This window comes from Condylura cristata, unplaced genomic scaffold (genome assembly GCF_000260355.1).
Source record: "Condylura cristata isolate star-nosed mole 26May11 unplaced genomic scaffold, ConCri1.0 scaffold00024, whole genome shotgun sequence".
Lineage (NCBI taxonomy): Eukaryota > Metazoa > Chordata > Mammalia > Eulipotyphla > Talpidae > Condylura > Condylura cristata.
In genome coordinates, this window is record NW_004567125.1 from 23,185,517 (window position 1) to 23,198,800 (window position 13,284).

Here is a 13,284-nt window from a genome sequence, read left to right on the forward strand (position 1 = left end):
TACATAGTGATTCCTGGCCCTCCTGAGTCTGCGAGGTGCTGTGATTTTCTCTGCTGATCAGACACCCAGAGCAGAGGGTGAAAGCAGAGGGTGAGAGTGGGCAGGGCATTGAGGGTGTGAGCAGGGATGTATGCAAGGCCTTGAGGGGAGTGAGGAACATGAACAGAATTAAAGTCCCTCTTGGGGTTGCAGGATGGTGGGACTTGGGGTGATGCTGGGGGGGATTTTGGTGACTAGAGGTTATTCCTGGAGTCCCTCCAACTTCTGATAATGGCAAGGTCCAGGGTAGACCATGGGAGTAACTGAGAGGGGGCATGCACAAAGGGGTCCTATGACCTTTAGGAGCAGAGGTCGAAGCACGGAGAAGACGGCAGGAAGGAGTGTCTGCATGAATACTGAGGTTACAAGAAAGATGGCATGGGAGAGTCAGTAAGCCAGGAGCTACACTCCTGGCTGGCTGGGAGGGAGGGACTGGGGAGGTGAGATCCGTAACCGAGAGCACGCAGTAGGTGTTTGGTAAGGGGGAGCAGCTATTAGCCATGTTTCAGTGACCACAATGTGGCCCCTGGTTGATGTAGGACAGACTTTAGGAATGTGTCAGAACATCTGTAGTGTAGGATTCATGAGCACCTGCTTCTGGAAGCTGTGGTGCCTGCAGCGCCTGCCTTTGTCTGGCTGCTGCAGAATCGGGTACCCTGCCTCTGAGTGTGGTCTGGAGATGTGGGTCCCTGACTGTGGGAGGAACAGAGGAATGGCAGATGAGAGCCCAGGCTGAGCATTGGAGGAGGGCCGGGGTGCAGCGTGGTGACCTAGAACACAGGTCTGGTCCCCTCCTGGGGCAGGGCTACCCATGACTATCAGCTACAATGTTTGGAGCATTTCCCAGGCAACAGGCCCAGGCCCCTCAAGGCAGACTCAGCTGTGGGAGCATGGTGGTGGTGAACAGAGAGGAACCCAGGGTGAGGGCCCCCAGGGCCACTCTGCATTGCCCATGCTCAGTGGCTCAGAGCAACTGGGGATGCTGGAGGACAGGACCCCTCCACCTAAGGTCCAGCTTAGGGGCACCACAGCTGCTTCTCGGTGGGTGTTGCTGCCTTTGATAACTACCATGTTCCAGAAGCACAGAGTTCAAACCCTGGCTCCCTCACCCTACTTGTGTGAACCAGGCTGGTTCCTTGCCAGTCTGAGCCTTCGTTTCTCAACTGTTAAGGCCATTTAATCCCCACCTTTCAGACTATGTGCCAGAGACAGCAAGGTAGGATGGAGGGTGTCATGTTTTAGTAAACTGTGGACCTCGTTTCAGCCAGACGTTCAACTCCCTTAATTTTAGTTATTTAACATTTTACTTTATTTATTTATTTATTTTAAAAAAGATTTAGTTATTTATACATAGAAGAACTGGGGTATAAGCTAGAGGTGCAGGGGGTAAGAGGATTCACAAGAGACAGAGTGGGGAGCAGAACAGGAGGATTCACTGAAATACACTGCTGAGCGGTGAAACAGGAGTGGTCTGCTGTGCCATGTGGGTCACCTCCCTGGGTGGGGATCAAATTCGTGCTGCAGTGGCTGCTAATAGCTTCATAAACCTTGGCGCCACCAGAGAGGTTCCCCCCACCAACACACACACACACACAACTTAGTTTTAGACACAGCTTTTCCAGAGTGGTTCATACATTAACTCCTAGTGCATCCACTCACGTGCGTGCACTCACTCACTCCCTGGGGCTCTGCTTTTCACCTCTGACATGCCGAACTGGGACAAGCGAACCCAGTGGTGTGGCCCGAGGAGGAAAGTCACAGGAGCTGTAGCAAGCCCTTCCTTGCATTTCCTTTGTCTTTTTTGGGTCAGCTCCAGCTGCTTTCCCAGGGGGCCAACCACAGGACTTGTGCTGGTGACAGACACCAGTGCCGTCTGTACCCCAAGGGAGCACATTGCACACAGTGGGTGCTGGGTAACAGAATGAAAGGGGTACAGCCTAGACAATGCCAGGCACCTCTTCTTTGATCTGTTTCCAGCTTCACTCCCGCCTCCAGCTTCTCCAGCTTTGGTTGGGCTGGCTAGACAGCTGGCTCTCAGGGTACAGTAAAGGTCACAGCTGTGTTCCATTTGGGCCAGGAATTCTGGCCACGGCTGTGTCATGGTTGCTGATCACAAGGCCAGTCATGAAGCCTCTCCAGGCTGGGCTTGCTCGCCTGATTCTGCCTGCATTCTTTGGGACAGTATCTTTATCACATGCACACCACAGGACTTTATTCGGGGTGCACTGGCTCAGCACAGGAGTGAGGAGTAGGTGCCATACTGAGGAAGCCTTAAAGGAGCCATATGTGGTCCCCCCAATGAGGGCCCAGCTGGCTTTTATCCAGGAAAAAAGGTAATAAGGAGCAACTCCGGCTTTCCATCGGTATAAATCCCACAATCAGGAAAATTGCTTCAATTGCTAAAAAACGCTGGTGGGAAAGTCCATTTATTTTTCATTTTTCTTGTGCACTTGCCACCCTCATACATGAATCACTGTCGGTGCGTAGATTAAATTTATACCCCCGTTATCTTTCATGTCTCTGGGGCTCTGGTGTCAACTGGGTTTCTGGTTACTGAAGCCACTGCCTGCTTTTTAGCGGTGAGAGAAGTGACCCTCTCCAGACAAGAAGGCTCTGGGGCACTTGGCCTGGCTCTGGGCCCTCCCTCAGCCTCGACCCTCTGTTCTGACCCCGAAGGTCGTGTTTGGAAAGCCCCCATTCTGGGAGCTACTTGCAGCCAAGGGTTTGGACACTGGATTTGGGGCGGCTCATCTGGGAGACTTTGCGCAGGGCAGGAGGAAACCACGGCTTCATTCTTAATACCCGCTGTGCGAATTAGCCAGCAAACGGTGGGCAGTTAGTAACACGCACACAGGCTTCCTTTCTCTTTGTCCCCCAAACACAAGCCTTCTTCTGTGGTGCGGGCCACAGGAGTAGCCCACAGGTGTTGAGGTTCTGGGACGGAGAACCGTCCAGAGCTGGCTCTGCACTCTGTCCTCCATCCTCACATTTAGCTGCCTCCATGCACATCCTCTAAAAGCCCAGTTCTTTATTCACTGCTCTATTTATCCAACAATTGCTAAATGTGGGCCCAGCATCCCCCTGAAAAGCTGATGAAAGCCCAGGCTCCTCCCAGTTTTGAGTCTCTCAGGGATGGTTCACAGAGTCACAGAACCTCAGACTGAGAAAATCTGCTCCATGCACACAATCTCCCCCACAAACCAAGAAGTCGGATGTCCAGGGTCCCCACGAATCAAAGGCCTGAATCCCTCAAGCCCTTCTGAGGCCTGGCCTCAGAAAAGCAGTCCCCTGGTTCTTCAAGTTCACCCCATTAGACATAGAGAGCCCCCCGTCTCTCTGTGATACCATGTCCCTGGGAGGGCCCTTCTGAAGCTGCAGCTGGCCACGCCCGTTCAGGCCCGCAGCCCCCAGCAGGTATCATTACCGCATAAGAGACCCATCATTCTGCATTAATCTGGGATTCATCATGATAGCCATGACCATAATTAATTTATTTGGTATTAATGTGGATGAAATATGTACTGTCCTTTCAGGGGAAATCAGGCTGCCTATAAGCATTAGTTAAAAGGACCATTAAAATCAAACCTTCCCCAGATCCATTAGGCGAAGTCTTTCATCCTGAAGAAGATAAAGTTCTGCTGTGTGAAATGTCATGAATAATTAGGTTGATTGCTGTTTTAAACTCTGCCCCTGCCTCCCGAGCCCCTCCCGCCTCCGCCTCATGGGGAAGGCACACCTGCAGTGGTGCTCGGCTCCCCCCCCCATGTAGACATGGCCCGTGTCTACACTGGCCTTCAAGTTCCCATTCAGCCTCTTCCACTAGTGGCCTTTGTGCCCATGGCCAGAAGGGGGACAGGAGCTTCCATGACCCCATCGGACTATATTTCACTGTGTCTGCTTCAACCCCCTCCCAGGCTTGTCCCGAGGTGATAGCTGGTGACTTCCTCTAGCTGAGGTGTTGGTCCTGAATGGTGTTGACCAGGCAGCATCTGAAGCCGCATTTTTCAAACTGAGGTCTTCAGACTCTGCCTCAAATGATGAAAGGCTTGAAAATGCAGACTCCCAGGCCTTCCCCAGGCTCTCACAGCCCAGGGGCTGTGCAAGGGAAGGGGATGGCAGCTGACCTCAGTGCTAGCTGGAAGGGAGAGGAGAGGGGTAGTTAGCCTCAGGGGACCCCCACTCTGCTGCCCAAATGTGGCTTCTCTGAGCTCCAGTGTGGACCCAGGCGGTGCTGTCTCCTGGCTTCCAGCAGGGATGGTACCTGTGGGTGCTTTCTGCACATCAGTGCAGCCACTGCTGGGCTGCTCCTCACCATGAAGTTGGAGAACCCAGGAGGCAGAGGAAGGAAGAGTTTACTCACTGCTGGGGTAACACCAGTGTCCTCGTAAAATGAGGATTTGTTAATGGACCAGTTGAAGTCTGGGATGTCAGACTTGGGAAAGGTGTTGAAGACTTGAAGACACAAATTCAATCCAGAGCTTCATTTTGTGGGCACAGAGCAATGAGGCTGACTGGAGGCAGCGAGGGCCAGACAGTGAGTGCTGGGGGGCCAGGCACTGATGTTCACAGATGTCCCAGAGTGGAAGGGTGGAGGGGGGAATGGTGGGAGGAAGCCAGAGACCCCTCTACACCCTAATCTTTTCACGCTGCTCTGACAGGCGCTTCGGCACAAAATGCACGGCCTGCCAGCAGGGCATCCCCCCGACCCAGGTGGTCCGCAAGGCCCAGGACTTCGTCTACCACTTGCACTGCTTTGCCTGCATCATCTGTAACCGGCAGCTGGCCACAGGGGACGAGTTCTACCTCATGGAGGACGGGCGGCTGGTGTGCAAGGAGGACTACGAGACAGCCAAGCAGAACGGTAAGGCCCTGGCTTGCACGGTGCCTCCTCCGGGCCTGCTCAGGCCATGCCCTCTGCCAGATGAGCCCTCTGTGGCTCTGAGCTGCCCAGCCCACAGAGCCTGAGCCCACCCTTCCCCTGCCACTGGGTGGGACCCCCAGATCCCTGGGGGAGAGTAGACACACTCCTGGGTCCTTGGGTACTGGCTGGATTCACTGAAGCATTAACCAAGTTACAGACACTGATGCGGGCCTGTTCCCCACACTATTTGGCAGGCCTAGGAGTCTCAAGGGACCTGCGGGCATCAACTTGGTGGCTTCTTACCTGGGATGAGGCTAGGAGAGTGCTCAGTCTACAGGGGACAATTGAGGTCACTCCCTAGTCATGTGTATCAGGGTGTGCAGTTACCTCAGTCCCCCACAATCAGAGGCTTCAGTCAGCGAAAACCCTAGCATTGGCTGAAGTTGCCCTTTGAAGGGGTGTTGGATTATTGGGTTCTATTTTCCCTCTTGCACTGTAGGCCGGGCTTCTCCAGAGCAGGGGCTTGGAGACAGTGATGCCTGTGTGTCCCCGAGCTCTGACGCTGCAGGCAGGGCTTGCTCTGTTTTCACATTCAAAAGACTCCAACTCCTGAAATCCCTCCCCCCTAGAACTACTGTCCAGGGTCCAAGCAGAGACTTGCTGTCAGCTGAGCTGATGTCAGGTGCGGCCTTCAGCAACCACACCCAGCCTGGGCACTGTATTACCCTCCACTGCCATGTCCTCATGGAAGCCCAGGTCTCTCCAGCGCCTGGGCAGGGTCAGCGCCCCCAGGCTCTCTCGAATCCCAGTGTGAAAGCCAAGCCTGACTCCCCCTCCTGTAGCCCCACCTCTGCCACCACCATTGTGCCCCAGCAGGTGTCCCTCCACCTTAGCTCTGGCATCTAGCCAAGCTCCACCTGGGAATCTCAGATGCACAGACAGAGGACACATCAAGGCCTTTGACTAGAACTGATACCAACTCAGGGTGTTCCTGGGAAAGCAGCTCTCATCGACAGCTCTGGGCTTGATGAGAAAGTAAAGCAACAGTAATTTCATGTATCTCCTTCCAGATCTTTCCTGGACCCACACACATATGCTGTGGGGTCTGACCAATGCATGGAGAAATTAGTTTTTCTCTTAATAAGCACTTTTTAAAATACAGGGTTTGGGGTGGAGGCAGGTCACTCACAGGGCCCTAGGGTGAGGCTGGAGTGTGCTTGGCTTTGGTGGGAGGGGGAAGGATACAGGGGTGCTGTCATTGGGGGGTTTCCTTCCCCTCCTCCCTCCACCCCCATTACCCTGGCCTTTCAGGATACACAGTCCTTCCATCTCTGTCCTTCTCTTTCCTGGCCTCGAAAGCCCGTTTCTAGGCTCTGTCTTCATGTAGTAATCTGCTGGACTTCCTTAAAACTCACCCCATGCCTTTGCTTGGAGTTAATTATGATATCACAGAAGATTAGGGCATCATGTCAGGAATAAAACATCAAAGCAGACAGACTCAAGATCCTGACTGGAACTCGGATGCCTCTGAAACTCAGACTCCTCTCCCCAGAGACTTGAAGAACGTAAAACTTCCTGCGCTCACTTCTGCTTCTCCTTGTCAGAGGCCTCACTTAGCCCTGAGTTCTTCTGGCACTGCAGCTACTTTGAGGGACTCAAGACAAGGGGGGCGGGCACGGGGAGTCCAGCTGAAGAGGCCAGTGTGGCGTAACAGGGTTAATCCTTTTATGGGGGGTGCTTGTGTCCTAGCACAAGGCCTCTGTGGGACAATGGAAAGATACAGGTTTGGCTTTAGGGGCCTGTGGGCTTCCCTCCCAGGCCTCTCACTAGCATGAGGGTCCCTTCATAAGCTGTGGGATCCTCCAAGCAGCAGTTTCTCACCACATATGGGGTATGGCAGGGCCAAGGAGGACTCTTTGCGAGGCCTAACTAGGACACCGCTGTCTCATGGCATGTCAAGTGAGGGGAAGGCCAGCACGTGGGCATGCGCACAGGGACAGGCCTGCTGCAGCCTTCAAGGAGCTGATGGCACAGCCCGTTTCGGATGTGTCCCCTGCCTCCGTTGGGGAAGTTGGGAGGATCCTTGCAAAGCAGGGCTATGTGCCTGCTGTGGGACATTGCGTCTTGCTCTTTAATTCTGCCTTGCTAAATGAAACCCTCTCTCAGGCTTGCCTGTTCCTTCTCCTGTGCTAGACAAAGGACCTCATATCCCCTATTTGTCCCTTCCAGTGGATGGTTTTGTTCATTTATTACATCTCCCTGGATATTTGCATTTTCAATATAATGAGGTTGCATTTTATGTAAGGACAAGTGTGAGAAGACCCTGCATAATTCAAAATGAACATATTTTAAGACTAATTTTCCCATGGGAGTTAATGTAAAAAGTAGAGGGGGATGTGTTCTGGGAGCACATAAATCCATAACCGGTGAAGTGTATCTTTGCCTTAATGCTACTTTTTATTTTCTCAGCACTATCTCTCATGGCTCACAGAATGCTCTCTCCTAAATTAACAGCCCAGGGTAGCACCGGCTCGTTCGGCCTTCCTCAGAGCATTTTTATCACATTTAACTTCCGTACCAAAGCTATTGATTTTTGGGTACATTTTTCAGCATGAGCATTGCCACCGCTACTTAATGAATACTTGGATGACATTGTTATAGGGTATAAAAAAGATTTTAAATTATAATAACCATGAATGTTAAAATAACAGCATAATAGTCCTCCTAATCACGAGAAGGAAGTCCTGAGCGTGGCGGCTGCAGTGGGCCACCTACAGGGTGACCCGCCAGCAGCTGTGGGCACAACCGCCAAGTCACCAGGCTGACCTATTTTGAAATTAAGCGCAGCTTGAATGAAAATTTGGGGTTTTTCTTTCAGGTTTCAGACAGAAGTCTCTATTCTTGTTTAGAAGTGCAGGATTTCCACTGGCCTCCGGTGCCGTCGTCTTTATAAATGTGGGCGATTAAAGAGCTTGGGAGGTTCTGCTTGTCTTGCCACAGTGGCTCTGGAACGCTTCCTCCTAGGGTTCAGGATGCCAGGAGGAACCGGAGGCAGGGGCCCAGAACTGCAGTGGGCAGTGGCCCTGCTGGAGGTGAAAACAGGCAGGAGGAGGGAAGACTTGGGCCCTTAGCCCTCCTCCTCCTCCAGCACGGAGCTGTGGGGACTCAGGGTGCACAAGGAAGAGACTTGCCACCCCCATGCGCAGGCTTCAGGGTGAGGTGACTTGCTCACGTCACTCAACAAAAATGCTGGACCCCGGTTCTGGTCTTCTGACTCCAAGGAAAGCTGCTTAGAACTGCCTGGAAGGGCACATGCGTGTTAAGCTCCTAGATCAACACAAGGCCGCAGCAGGCACTTAGTGAGTGCTGGCTGCTGTTACTGGTTTCCAAGAGGGGGTTTTCTTGAATGGAAAGGAAGGTGAAAAGAAAGGGAGGAAGGAGACACTTTCAAGGACATAGGGTGGGGGTGGGGAGCCAGCGACCCTGCAGCTGATTTACTCTGTGGACCCAAGGGTGCTGTGCAGAGAATGGGCATAAGTATAAGTGTGGGAGAGGAAACAAACCGTTTGCTCTCGGCTGTGAGCTACTTCTCAACAGTGCAGGTGCCTCTCTCAGTGGCTTCTGAGAACAAACCAGCCTTTGACTGACAGGAAAATCAGGTGTTTCTGGTGAAATCCAGGGATGATTTCAAACAGTTCTATGATCCACAGTAAGAAATGCACTTTATATCTCAATGCAGTACACACATTTTGTCCACTAAATAACATTCATGAAACTTCTATTCAGTGTTATTCTAGTCTGTTCTATTCTGTGCTATCCTGTTCCATTCCACCCCACCCAATCCCATCCCACCTCATCCTATGCCACCCCATCCCATTTCATCCCTTCCCTTTCCTTCCTCTCCTCTCCTCTCCCCTCCCCCACCCCACCATCACCTCTCCTCTCCCATCCCATCTTCCCTCCCCCTACACCAGCTGTCCTTCTTCCCCTCCCCCTCCCTCCTCCCCTTCCTTCCCTCCGCACCTCACCCCAGGCCACCCCACTCCTTTCTGCTCTGTTCCACTCTATACCCCATTCCACCTCAACCCATTCTGTTCATCTTATTTCCTTTCAGTTTTTGATGAACTAATCTGAACTTGCAGCCCACTAGTGTGCTCTGATCCATGAGCTCATAGACGCTGGTCAGACCCACGAGCTCATCGGATGAGTGAATGTGCAGGCCCCCCCAGCTATGAGCCCCGGGGAGCTGTGCTGTAGGACGAGGGTTGGGGTGTCGGGGGCACCTCAGAACAGACTTCACTCAAGCCATGGTGTGACTCACGGGCACATCCAGCAAGAGTGTCACTACAGGGACGTGGGTAGGGAAACCTGGACCTGAGGACAGAGCCTGCCGGCAGGGGCAGGGGGCAGGGACAGGCCGGGGCTGGCACCGGAGGAGGCTCTGAGGGGTGAAGCTGCTCTGCTCTGACATCTCCAGTGCTTTCCACACCTCTGCTGTAGTGGGCAAGGTTGCTTGAGGAAAAGAGGGCGCAGGGAGGAGACCCACTGCTTCAGGTAGACAGACCCAACAGGAAGTGGCTTCCTTGCAGATGACTCAGAGGCTGGAGCCAAGCGGCCCCGGACTACCATCACAGCGAAGCAGCTGGAGACGCTGAAGAATGCCTACAAGAACTCCCCCAAGCCTGCCCGGCATGTGAGGGAGCAGCTGTCCTCGGAGACAGGCCTGGACATGAGGGTCGTGCAGGTGAGACCTCTGCTGCCCCCGCCCCCAGGCTCCTTTGCCTGACCCTAGAGCCACCCTCCTGAAGGACCCAGGGCCCCGGGCGGAGGGTGTCCTGAATGCTCAGTGTGCCCCCCCTCTACGTGAGGGAAGCTTAGGGGGCTCTTGTGATGTCACTTCATCAGTGCTCACTGACCCCCTGGGGACTGGGCCTAGGACCGTGATCTTGGGAAATGTGCCGAAACAGGAGGCGGACTTCTGTGGCTCAGACAGGGGCAGGGTGGCTCTGAACGTCATGAGGCTGCAGGCTCTGTGCCAGCCACCTGCCTTGGGCCCCTGGGGTGCTTTGGGCCCATGGTGGACACCCTGAGTATGTCCCTTGTACTTGTGTGGCAGGTTTGGTTTCAGAACAGAAGGGCCAAGGAGAAGAGACTGAAGAAGGATGCAGGGCGGCATCGCTGGGGGCAGTTCTATAAAAGCGTCAAGAGGAGCCGGGGAGGCAGCAAGCAGGAGAAGGAGAGCTCTGCAGAGGACTGTGGGGTTAGTGACAGTGAGCTGAGCTTCCGAGGTGAGCAGGGCTGGAGGGGTGAGGCCGAGGCCTTAGGAGAGGCCCCTGGGAAACAAGCATTCAGACAAGGGAGGGAGCTTTCTGGGGGTCTTGGCGACGCCCTCCTTCACAGGTTCCCTGTGACTTGCAGTAAAGGGCCATACTGTGTAGTGGCCCTGTAAGATGTGGAAGATGGGATCCTGGGGACCAGGACCGTGGGCCCTAAGGCCTCCCCTCCTTTCCTGCTGACTGGGGCTCCCTCACCAGCCAGTGCAGCTGGGAACAGATAGCAGGGTCTTGTGCCTCTAGCCCCTCTCCCATGCACCTCCCCTCTGCAGGCGAGGTGGCCCTCCTCCCTTGCTCCCCTAGAGCAGCCCCAGGACTCCTCCTGGAGGCGGGGAGGACATGTTCAACAGGCCCTTTCCCCTGGGGCTGTGAGTGCATGAGAGAGAAGACTGGCCTTATTTCTGAAGTCTCTTCCCCCTACTGCTCACTTCATCTGCTTCGCATGTGCTATATATTCAAATGTGTGCATCAGCAAAATTTGCAAATGAGTGCATGCTTTGAATGTTCAGGTTGTTTGCAAGTAGCCATAACTGTTCCCATTTATTGAGTCCTCAAATGTGGAGGGAAGGCCTTCTGCTGTGGGAGAAGGAAGCATATGGGTTGGGGCTCAGGTCTCCTAGATGACTCTGTCAGATTGATTCCCTTGTCCTGAGCCCTCAGTTTCCCCATCTGTAAATGTGGAATAACCACATCCCTGCCCATCTCACAGTGTTTTGGGGATCAACACCAACTAGGAATGTGCTTGAAGAAGGGTCGGCACATTTTTTCCTTTGGAAGACATAACTGTCCTCACAGGAAGCCTGTGGCTCCCACAAAGGGCTCTGTCATATAGGATGGCACAGGCAGAAGGCCAAGTGGGGGCCATTCCACAGTGGAACTTTCATCTTCTGCTCCCTTTCGAGGTCACGAGCTCCCCCCACCTTTTTCCAATTTTGTGGGTGGGAGGGGGCAGGCTCTAGGAAGTCTGTCAGGGGGCTGGGTTTAAGTCTCTGGGGACGAGGTCCTGACTGAATGGATGTGCCCAGGTGGGGCTAGAGAAGCAGTTTGTGGGGTAGAGACTAAACTGCCCACCAGGGCAGGACCCCGTGAGAGGGCTCAGCCTGCAGGTCAGCTCTGGGGTGCTGGGTCAGGCTCCCGGAAGCCACTTTACTCATCAATGTCTGGAGCTGAGGGCTGCTCTGTCTTATTTGGTAGCTCATTTCTCTGGGGTGCAGGGGGCTCCCAGGTTGACATACCATTGTACTTGGTAGGTAATTCTATAAGCCTTTACTCCTTAAGATGAAAACTGCTCACCTGTGTTGGACAGATGACTTCCTCCAGGGAGCAAAGATCCCGTTAGCTCCCCTTCATGAAATTCTACAAGAAACAAGGAGGCCTTAATCAGACCAATACTTTGTCCCCAAAGAAGTGTTTATTTGAGAAGGAGGGAAACCAAGTCCTTTGACAGTGAACCTCATTTCCAGGTAGATCAGGGGCATTTTCGTCACATCTGAGAGGCCTTCAGTGACCCTCACCCTGTGGGCCTGTTTGTTTCTCATTTTCTCACCTTGAAAGCGTTCCTGTTTATCTTGTCAGCACCAGGTCTCCACTGCTATGGGGGTGCCCCCTCCCCACCCCCGCCTAGGGCACGCTCATACCATATGGCAGGAGCCACAAGGACCAGTGAACTCTCTGGAACATAGGTGCTCCTTCTATTCCCCTCTGTCTCTGGATGCAGGCTGACATACTGGTTTCTGTCTGCGGCATGGCAGAGAGGTAGCCGTCCCCTTGGGAGTCTTTCCTGGGTCTGGGTATTCCTAGGTGGTGAAAAAGGGACTGCCATGTCCCAGCAGCTGACAATAAATCTCCATTCTTTTGTCCACAGAGGATCAAATTCTCTCAGAACTTGGCCACACCAATAGGATTTATGGCAACGTGGGGGACGTTACAGGTGGACAGTTAATGAATGGGAGCTTCTCCATGGACGGGACAGGACAATCCTATCAGGACTTGAGGGATGGGAGCCCCTATGGAATCCCCCAGTCTCCATCCTCCATCTCGTCCCTGCCATCCCACGCTCCTTTGCTCAACGGGCTGGATTACACGGTGGACAGTAATTTGGGCATCGTTGCTCACGCGGGGCAGGGAGTCAGCCAGACTCTGAGAGCCATGGCTGGGGGCCCCACCTCTGACATCTCCACAGGAAGCAGTGTAGGCTACCCCGACTTCCCAACAAGCCCAGCCTCCTGGCTCGATGAAATGGATCATCCTCCTTTTTAAAGCTCACTGCTCCCCACCTTAACCCTTCTTCTGGCTTGAGAATATACCTTGATGGATCAAAAGAGACTTGCCTTTTAAGGATCAAAGTGCGCCAGCGTGAATTTCCATTATTTTCAATGGAAGTCCTCCCACAGCGGTCTGAGACCACATGGGGCTGTTTTCCTGGGGAAGTGGGGGAGAGCAGCCTCCTTCAGGAACACAGCACAGGGGCTCAGAGCCCGGAGCTAGGCTGCTGGCTTAAAGACTGCCTCCCCCGCCCCCACCCTGCTTACAGTCTTTGGCGGCCCAGAGCTCCAGAGCTCGGGTAGGAGGTGACTTTGTCTCGCCCTCCAGGCCTCTGGGAACTCTGCTCTGAGCATATGGACCAGCGCTCTCACCAGGCCCCAGGGCCCCAGGCAAAGGCTTCTCGGGCCTTGAGTATGATACAAGTGAGTTCCAGACACCCTTATCAAACTCTAACTTTCAAAATAAAAAAGTCCCTTTTTAAAGGTCAGTGAACACTTCGATGACCACACCTTGATATTGAAAACCTGCCCCACCTTATTATTATTTTGCTTTTTTTGCTGTGAAAATATGACTTCTTCCTTACTTGGAAGTACCAGGCGGAGAAAGTTCTTGTCAGTTTGCTTTTTTGGACAGCCCATCCATCTCACTGAGTCCCTGATGGCAGGAAATGTGGGTGATCGCTGAGGCTGCAGCCCAGCGGCCGGGACCATCCTAGCTGCTGCTCTGCATGGCCCCTCTGTGCACAATGTGCCTTTTTTAATTTGCTTGTGTCATTTCTTCCACAAG

General features: G+C 53.5%; 1 protein-coding gene across 1 annotated transcript in view; it reads left to right on the forward strand.

Annotated features, from left to right (window-relative positions):
• The window catches only part of LHX4 (LIM homeobox 4), a 43,091-nt gene extending 30,158 nt beyond the window's left edge, over positions 1–12,933 (forward strand). The window contains exons 3-6 of the mRNA XM_004688534.1: positions 4,698–4,900; positions 9,490–9,644; positions 10,017–10,188; positions 12,098–12,933. Of these exons, the coding sequence (XP_004688591.1) occupies positions 4,698–4,900; positions 9,490–9,644; positions 10,017–10,188; positions 12,098–12,492 (925 nt within the window). The 3' untranslated portion in view covers positions 12,493–12,933. The remainder of the gene's footprint in view (positions 1–4,697; positions 4,901–9,489; positions 9,645–10,016; positions 10,189–12,097) is intronic.
• The last annotated feature ends 351 nt before the right edge of the window (positions 12,934–13,284 follow it).